Here is a 9,233-nt window from a genome sequence, read left to right as displayed (position 1 = left end):
ATTTATACCCAGGACTGTGACGGTAACAAGGGGGCGCCCTCTACATCTAGAGGAAAGAAGGTTTCATCACCAACATAGAAGGGGGTTCTTTACTGTAAGAGCAGTGAGACTGTGAAACTCTGTGCCTGAGGACGCGGTGATGGTGAACTCAATTAAAGAGTTTAAAAGGGGCCTGGACACCTTGAGTGTAATATTACATGTTATAGTCACTGATTACTTCAGATGGGTTGGTTATCCAGGGATTATTATGAATGCCAGATTGGAGTCAGGAAGGATTTTTTCCCCCTTAAATGGAGAAAATTGGTTTCTACCTAATTTTTTTGCCTTCCTCTGGATCAACATTGGGGAGTAATAGGCTGAACTGGATGGACTTGGCTTTTTTCGGCCTTACATACTATATTAAACCTGTAGGCTGCTGTTAGTAACACTCCAGAAACCTATGCCAGCTGTAACATATCATGGATGGGATATCCCCGCTCACATAGTGACACTGTGCCCATGTGTAGGGTGAGTTCTCACACGGCAGAATTACTGCAGAATGAGAGTTTAATTCCGCAGTAACATACAGTACAATGTAAGTGAATGGGGTTTTAACAAACTTCATTCACTTACAACAGAAACAAATCCACAGCAGAATAGAGGAATAATCCGGGTTTTGGCACCCACAGCATACTCTGTCTATTGCTGCAATGTTGGGGATTTTCACAGCGGCACTCATTCATTGTAATGCAGAGAGCGACTTCCTCAGTGAAAATCCACATGCGGATTTTAGTGCGGACTTACTACGTGATCATATCCGTAGATGTGGATACAGAAGTGTACGCTGTTCAGTGGACTCGGGGAATGTTCAGATGTTGTGAGGGGCATGCATTATGAGATGACACCGTGACTTGCACTGACATCACTAGCAGAAGAGTTGGCCATGCAGTGACGGGCATGCATTATGAGATGACACCGTGACTTGCACTGACATCACTAGCAGAAGAGTTGGCCATGCAGTGACGGGCATGCATTATGAGATGACACCGTGACTTGCACTGACATCACTAGCAGAAGAGTTGGCCATGCAGTGACGGGCATGCATTATGAGATGACACCGTGACTTGCACTGACATCACTAGCAGCAGAGTTGGCCATGCAGTGATGGGGCATGCATTATGAGAAGACACCGTGACTTGCGCTGACATCACTAGCAGAAGAGTTGGCCATGCAGTGACGGGCATGCATTATGAGATGTCACCGTGACTTGCACTGACATCAATAGCAGCAGAGTTGGCCATGCAGTGACGGGCATGCATTATGAGATGACACCGTGACTTGCACTGACATCACTAGCAGAAGAGTTGGCCATGCAGTGACGGGCATGCATTATGAGATGACACCGTGACTTGCACTGACATCACTAGCAGAAGAGTTGGCCATGCAGTGACGGGCATGCATTATGAGATGACACCGTGACTTGCACTGACATCACTAGCAGCAGAGTTGGCCATGCAGTGATGGGGCATGCATTATGAGAAGACACCGTGACTTGCGCTGACATCACTAGCAGAAGAGTTGGCCATGCAGTGACGGGCATGCATTATGAGATGTCACCGTGACTTGCACTGACATCAATAGCAGCAGAGTTGGCCATGCAGTGACGGGCATGCATTATGAGATGACACCGTGACTTGCAGTGACATCAATAGCAGCAGAGTTGGCCATGCAGTGACGGGCATGCATTATGAGATGACACCGTGACTTGCGCTGACGTCACTAGCAGGGGAGGTGAGCCTGCAGCGATGGGGCATGCATTATGAGATGACACCGTGACTTGCACTGACGTCACTAGCAGGAGAGGTGAGCCATCCAGTGATGGGGCATGTATTATAAGATGTCACCGGGACTCGAGGCATGTCAATTTATACACATGGCGTCACAATATACATGGAAGTTTCTGCAGCAGCAAGTATTCATTGTTTCATATAGACATATGGGGTGTGTTAATGTGATTTATAGCGCTATGGTGGCGGCTTATGGTCCAATATTCGGATGCTGCTCCCTTTAAATCTGCGCCATGTCAACAGATGTGACGGTAATGTGTGGATTCTCTGTGGTTGGTGTACCCTAAGGCCGGCTTCACACAGGCAGATTTGTGTGCGCACTTCACGGAAAATAGAACCTATTGGTCTCACTGGGTTTGTTCACATTTCCGTATTTTGTGCGTGCATTTAAGTTGCGGAAAATTTTTTGCGTATTTACACAATTAATGGGCAAAATCCACGTGAAATCAGAAGCGGAAAATCGTGTCTCCGCATAAAGCAGCGCCGTGTCAGGTGGTGGCACTCTTGTACACGGTATGGCTCTCGTTAAACAAGCGCACGAGCGGGGGACGTCATCTCTAGTTGTTCGCGATTGTGCAGAACGTTTAGACAGGCAGATCATCGCAGAGTATCGCTCGCAATCACTGAGCGTTTACACGTAGCGAGTGACGCACCTAATCGTTCGTTGGAACGCATTTTAGACGAGTCGCTCCGAGTAAATGCGCCGTTGGGCTGCGTTCACACGAGCGTATTATAGGCGCAGTTTTGCAGCCGCACTACAGACGAGGACTCAGTCCAACTACTGACTGTCCCCAGCACATAGGAGGAGGGGCTGCAGGGGGCATTCCAGTGTAATGGAGGGGCCTCCCTGGAGACACTGAGCCCCTCAGGAATACACGCTGGATACACGCGGGACCCACACACAGCATGGGAACACTCGCTTCCGCTTTCTTAGTTCCGCGCACCTGAGGGGCGCAGATGAGCGGCGGACCCACCGGAAGTGGCTGGTGACGTACGTCCTGCCCGGGAAGCAGCCGCCTTCCTGAGGTGCTGGAGAGGTGGGGATCTTCGTGTGACGGGTGAGGAGCTCCCGCTGGGGCTGTGTACACCGCTGCTTGTCTCCCACCGCCGGCCATCTCCGGGGCCAGGAGGCGGAACGCCGCCGTGCAGAGGAGCAGTTGCCGGCCGGACACGTTGCTAGTGCACAATCACAGTTCCGGCCGAGGAAGAGGATGAGTCCTGGGGAGCGGCGGCTGTAAGACACTACGAGGCCGAGCCGAGACATGGAGAAGCCGGCGCTGCAGACCGTGTACCAGGCCGTGCAGGCGCTCTACCACGACCCGGACCCGAGCGGGAAGGAGAGGGCATCGCTGTGGCTGGGAGAACTGCAGAGATCGGTGAGGCCTCCGCTGCCGGGAGCTGTGGGGCTGCTGGCAGGCTGGCATGTGCTGGCTCCCTATAGTGTCCCCTATATATATGCTGGCTAGTGGGTGATGGCCGTGTGCTGCGCTCCCGTATAGGTTCCCCTCGTGTGCGGCGCGTCGAGACCCCCACCGACTGCTGAGCCTGCTGGTATTGCCGAATGACCCCGTGAGCCCCTCATGGGAGATCCCCGTCCCCCGGGAGCAGGAGAGTAGTCAGCAGGACTAGGCGAATAGGCAGTTGCATCAGATGGGGGCGCCAGCATGCGGGCGTGCGCCACAATCCCCAGGGCGCTGTGCGGACAGAAGTCACTGCGATATCCAGCGGACATCTTTCTAGTCTTCTGCAAGTGTTTCGGCCCAGGACGATTATCGTTTAGGTCGTCGCAGGATCGCGCAGAACATAGCAGTAATCGCTCGGTGTAAACATGGCCACCGATCACACGGCGAGCAATAGTTCATTCACCTGATGTCCAGCATGCATTCATGCCGAAACAGTCCTGGGACAGTCCCACCGTCTGTGGATGGAGGCGGGAAGTACAGGAGCCGTCCTCTTGGGGGCGGCTGTAGGGCACTGAAGCGCCCCACAATCGTCCCGTGTAAAGGGGCAGTATAAGCTGACATTTTATTGCCAGCAAGAAAGTCATAGAAGTGGATGTCTGCAGGGCCCGGCGCTTTCCTCTGCCTCTAGTAGCCGGCAGGTGCCCGGCGCTTTCCTCTGCCTCTAGTAGCCGGCCGGGGCCCGGCGCTTTCCTCTGCCTCTAGTAGCCGGCCGGGGCCCGGCGCTTTCCTCTGCCTCTAGTAGCCGGCCGGGGCCCGGCGCTTTCCTCTGCCTCTAGTAGCCGGCCGGGGCCCGGCGCTTTCCTCTGCCTCTAGTAGCCGGCCGGGGCCCGGCGCTTTCCTCTGCCTCTAGTAGCCGGCCGGGGCCCGGCGCTTTCCTCTGCCTCTAGTAGCCGGCCGGGGCCCGGCGCTTTCCTCTGCCTCTAGTAGCCGGCCGGGGCCCGGCGCTTTCCTCTGCCTCTAGTAGCCGGCCGGGGCCCGGCGCTTTCCTCTGCCTCTAGTAGCCGGCCGGGGCCCGGCGCTTTCCTCTGCCTCTAGTAGCCGGCCGGGGCCCGGCGCTTTCCTCTGCCTCTAGTAGCCGGCCGGGGCCCGGCGCTTTCCTCTGCCTCTAGTAGCCGGCCGGGGCCCGGCGCTTTCCTCTGCCTCTAGTAGCCGGCCGGGGCCCGGCGCTTTCCTCTGCCTCTAGTAGCCGGCCGGGGCCCGGCGCTTTCCTCTGCCCCTAGTAGCCGCCTACTATTTTTGTGTGGATTCCACACAGACGGCTTCCATTTAAGTCAATGACAGCCACCCGACCCGCGGCCCATCCACAAGTCATTGACACTGGATAGGCTGCATGTACCCACATCATCGCATAGCGACGGTATGGGAGATACAAAGATTTTAAATATATATAATTAGGCGAGCGTCCGCAGTAAAGATAATTCAGGTACGCAGGGCCACATGCAGAATCTGACCCGTCCATGTAAGACCGGCCTAAGTTGCTGCTCGCTCACATCAAAGTTATCTCAGGAGTGTCTCGGGGCATGTGTAACCCTTAGGGTATGACAGGCCCATATATTGTGCGCGGTCTCACTGGATGCCTCTGTAGTAGATAGTGTTATCTAGTAGGCTTTTTCATACAGAAAAATTGACGCATCAGCACATCTTCCCCCAAAATGTGCTTCAAGGGCACAATGCATGGTAAGCAGAGGGCCCACCGCTGCCATCACCACAGAGCTGCCAAAAGGGGGTCCCATGTACCGGGTTAGTGAAATTAAACCACCTTTTGACAACTTTTTTATATCATGTATAGTCTTAAATATATGTAATATGATTATTTTTCTCCTTTTTTTCCCCGTAAATGGTGAACGCATCGTCTGAAGTGGCCGTTGTCCGAAGTTTATCTCATTTGCGCAGCGGAACGCCCTGCAGAGGCCTCTGGGTTGGAGGTTTAATTTCACTAAGCCTGTATTGTATGGAAGCCCTTATACTGCACACTGATGCTGCCGACCTGGCGATCCACAGGCGCGTTTCACTCATGTCAGAGGATCGCGATTGTTTCGCATTGATCTCAATGGGAAACCTCACTACACTCGCATGTACATCTCACGGCATGCTATGTGTCTTACTGTCCCTTGGAAAACAATGGGCGATGCCTTCCGAGGGATGCGAAAAAAATAGGACGTGCAAACCTTTTTTTTTAAATGTTAACCTCACAGCATTGCTGTAAGGGAAAACATGGCTCATGTGTGCGAAGCCATTCAAAAGAATGGAGTTCGTATTTGCGCGGGTTTCGCGCTCGTGTGCGTGTAGCCTAAGGCTGCGTTGGGGATCTGCTGTTGCATCCTTTGGGACAGAAGTAAGAGGAGATCAGTAGTTTCCAGGCCTAAATCCTGAGGCTATGTCACTCTAGTGACAACATGTCCCCTTCATCACAAGACCTTGTGTGGGTTTACCGTCTACTAACGGCACACTGCAAACACTGAGGAACAGGCCGACACTACATGCATTACTTAGAGGATTGCACTGTAGGTTCTTGGCACACATTTTGATAGGATTGTGAGGCCCATCTGTCCCGCGCGGTGATAGCCGTAACACAAGTCAATATTCATGTACTTGGTTATGGCATGCGTCTTGCCACGTGTAATGTGCCACTACATTCCGTATATATCTATTGCTCGGGAGCAGCTGTCTAACACTGCTTTTTTCCCCCCAGAGTAGTCTGTTGCGTATATCCGCAGGAGTACTATGCCTTAGCCCTCATATTACTTGTACGCTGACATGCCAAAAGTCATGGGATAGCAGTATGTGAATTGATTATGAAGCGGCACACATCTGTATTACGGTAGTTGAGAGGTTGAACACTGATGAGCATGCTCATAGCAAGGCCAAATGAATTGTCAGAGTTCAAACAAGACATGTAGGCGGGTGCCAGGCGGGTGGGACAATCCATTTCTGAAATCATGCGGGTATTCAACAATCCACAGTGTCGCGTGTGTACCAGGAATGTCATCGAAGGCATTAGCACCAAGAATGGACAGTGTAGTGGCCACCAACGGGTGCTTAATGATGACGGCCGGCAGCAACAGCCTAGAATAGTCAGTGCAAACAGACAAGCGACTCCAGCAGAAATCACATCCACATTCAATGCAGGAGGCCCCTCATGTATATCCCGCAGGTCAGTGTAGCGTTTTTTTAGCTTCCATGGTATATGGGGGCAGAAGACCCACCAGAGAGCATCTCTTAACACCATAATACCAGACACCGCGCTTCCCCTGGGCTCGTGAGGTTGCCAACTGGGCCTTAGCGGACTGGTAACATGGCATGGGCTGATGAGTCATGGTACCAATTACTTTGGACTGATGGTAGGGCTTGTGGTACAGACACTGTGAAGCTATAGACCCCAGTTGTCAACAAGGCAATATGATGGTGTTCCATAGTGGTGTGCGGAGTGCTCTCATGGCATGGGTTTGGTCCACTGGTTTGCCTAAACACGTCATTACCCAGTGCCCACTATGTTTCACTGCTTGGTGACCATTTGCTGCCCCAAACTTAATGCATTCCCACAATGATGGGATATTCCAGCAGGGTAATGCACTGTGCCATTGGGCCCAAGTTGTCCAGATTTGGTTCGAGAAGCATTCTGGAGAGTTCCTATGAAAGGTGTGGCCTGCACATTCGCCCTACGTAAGTGTAACCAAAAATTTATGGGATGTGGTAGAGCGATCCATTCTTCCCCGAAACCCTGCACCTACAAATACCATGAAGCTGTGGGTTTCTATCCAGACAGCTTGGCTCACCTTCCCTCCAGACGTTTTCCGTCCACTTATGGAATCAATTCTACGTTGTTGCTGCACTTCGCTGCGTCAGCAAGTGTCCTGTCCCATGACTTTTGACATGTCTTTGTATACGGCCTTTTAACAAGTTCTCTTCTAGAGGCTCTCTAAGACCAGTTTCACACAAGTAATACATACAAGTGTCCTGGCCTGACTGCAGCTCTACCCACCTGAACTCTATGAAGACCCGCGTTTAGGCCAAGACATTCATCCATATTATCGCATCCACTCATAATATGCTTGTGTGATACTGGCCTAATTCTCTGTTTTCCCTGAGCTGGTGGGTGGAGACTAGATACTATGTCTCCATACACTGCAGTGGAGCAGTGAATCTTTCACTGGGATGAGGTAAATTTACTGGAACCAGCAGTGCCTTCGTAAGTATATCCTCTACGTGGACTTTGAGCAGCAAGTAACATGATTCCTCAGTGAACTGATGATCCCACTCCCTCTCTGGAGACTAATTTTAACAGTGATTTGAGTGATCAGTGAAAGGCGGGTGAGAAGTGGCATTTTTCTCTCATATTACAAAGTCTCTTGTTTTGCCCGTACTTTCGATTTACGTGAAGCTTCTTGAATAGGTGATCATTTCAGTCATATCCCACATTATTGTTCACACGGTCACTGTTTAGGCCCTTCTTTGGTAGATGGGCTGCACCCCCCTCATCAGACTGACTCCAGGTCTATCACCTTTTATTGCTCCCTTCTGTAACAAAAACCCTCAGTTCTATTACTCCGGCCTATCTTAATGATTGATGTACAAACCTTGCGCTGGCTTTTATTTCTCCCCTTCATTAACATTCCTGATGAAGGTGTCTCTGTGCTCCAAAAGCTTAAAAAGATAACTTTTTTTGGGGTGTCTATTAGCACAACTACTGAGGCCGGTGAGGATGTAGCGGTCTGTGTGAATGATGCCCCTATCCACACATGGTATACATGACAGAACTGCAGCAAGAGGAAATCTTGTCATGGGAACCTGTAGTTGTACAGCCTCAGGATGTGGCCCTGTAAGTCTGATCTCTGCATAGAAGTAAGCTATTAAATACTGATTTCATATTTGTAATGTGCCCCCACCCTCTACCCCTATACATTCAGCAGGTCTCCTTCCTGGCTTGCAGTAGCAGTCGGCCAGTTGCAGACAAGACCGCCGTGTCCATGATAAGGACGTGTCTTGCTGCGGTAGCGACCAGGCACTGGTATTGTTCAGTTCCTGGTCATGTTCTGTATCGTGTACACCCAACCTGATAGAAAATGCAAGAAATATGTCTCTCAGTCACTGCTGTGTCTCAGGAGATAATAGTATAATTGTTTATACTGGTGATACAAGTCTATTTGGAGAATACGAGCTGCAATCCTTTATTGACTCTTTACTGTCTTCTCTATAGGTGTTTGCTTGGGAGATTTCGGACCAGTTGCTGCAGATTCGCCAGGATGTGGAGTCTTGCTACTTTGCAGCACAAACCATGAAAATGAAGATCCAGACCTCTTTTTATGAACTGCCTGCAGACTCCCATGCTTCCCTGCGGGACTCCTTGTTGTCTCATATACAAAACTTGAAGGACCTGTCTCCTGTAATTGTAACTCAGGTACATCGCATCCACCTTGGTTGGAAAATGTAGATACACTGATGCATTCTGTCTCTTCTGCCGCTTCTCTGAATTCATATGATCACACAGTAAATCAGAAATAAGGAGCGATGCCCACAGCATCAGTACCCGGTGTGTTACTGGGTTGTGCCTACTAGAGGCATTGTCTCTCCCCTGGGTAGAGGATACCTCTAGTACAGCCTGCAGGCCAGCTTTCTCATATATTCAGCTGCTCTATTATATTATTTCTCCCAGTGTTTCTCAATTGCTTAACCCCTTATGGACCATCCCTTTTAGAAAAAAAAAAAAAATTGGGGTTTTTCTATCCACTTTTAAAAAATCATAACTTTTTTATTTACCCATCAACGTAGCTGTCTGTCGGCTTGTTTCTTTGCAGGTTGAGTTGTATTTTTCAATGGTACTATTTAATGTAAAACTTTTTAAAAATTTTAAAGTTGAGTGAAATGGGAAAGAAAAACACAATTCTGGAAAAATAATGCGTTACTTTGATAGACTGGACTTTTATGGATGCAGCGACAGCAAATA

General features: G+C 50.4%; 1 protein-coding gene across 4 annotated transcripts in view; it reads left to right on the top strand.

Annotated features, from left to right (window-relative positions):
* Window positions 1-2,809: 2,809 nt before the first annotated feature.
* TNPO3 (transportin 3) overlaps window positions 2,810-9,233 on the top strand; it is a 43,160-nt gene continuing 36,736 nt past the window's right edge. For all 4 annotated transcript variants that reach the window (XM_066592187.1, XM_066592186.1, XM_066592185.1 and 1 more), the window contains exons 1-2: window positions 2,810-3,202; window positions 8,487-8,687. In XM_066592187.1, the coding sequence (XP_066448284.1) occupies window positions 3,089-3,202; window positions 8,487-8,687 (315 nt within the window). In that variant the 5' untranslated portion in view covers window positions 2,810-3,088. The remainder of the gene's footprint in view (window positions 3,203-8,486; window positions 8,688-9,233) is intronic.

This window comes from Eleutherodactylus coqui, chromosome 2, assembly GCF_035609145.1.
Source record: "Eleutherodactylus coqui strain aEleCoq1 chromosome 2, aEleCoq1.hap1, whole genome shotgun sequence".
In the NCBI taxonomy this organism is placed as follows: Eukaryota; Metazoa; Chordata; class Amphibia; order Anura; family Eleutherodactylidae; genus Eleutherodactylus; species Eleutherodactylus coqui.
The sequence above is the reverse complement of the archived record's forward strand: the minus strand, read 5'-3'. Positions and strand labels throughout refer to the sequence as shown.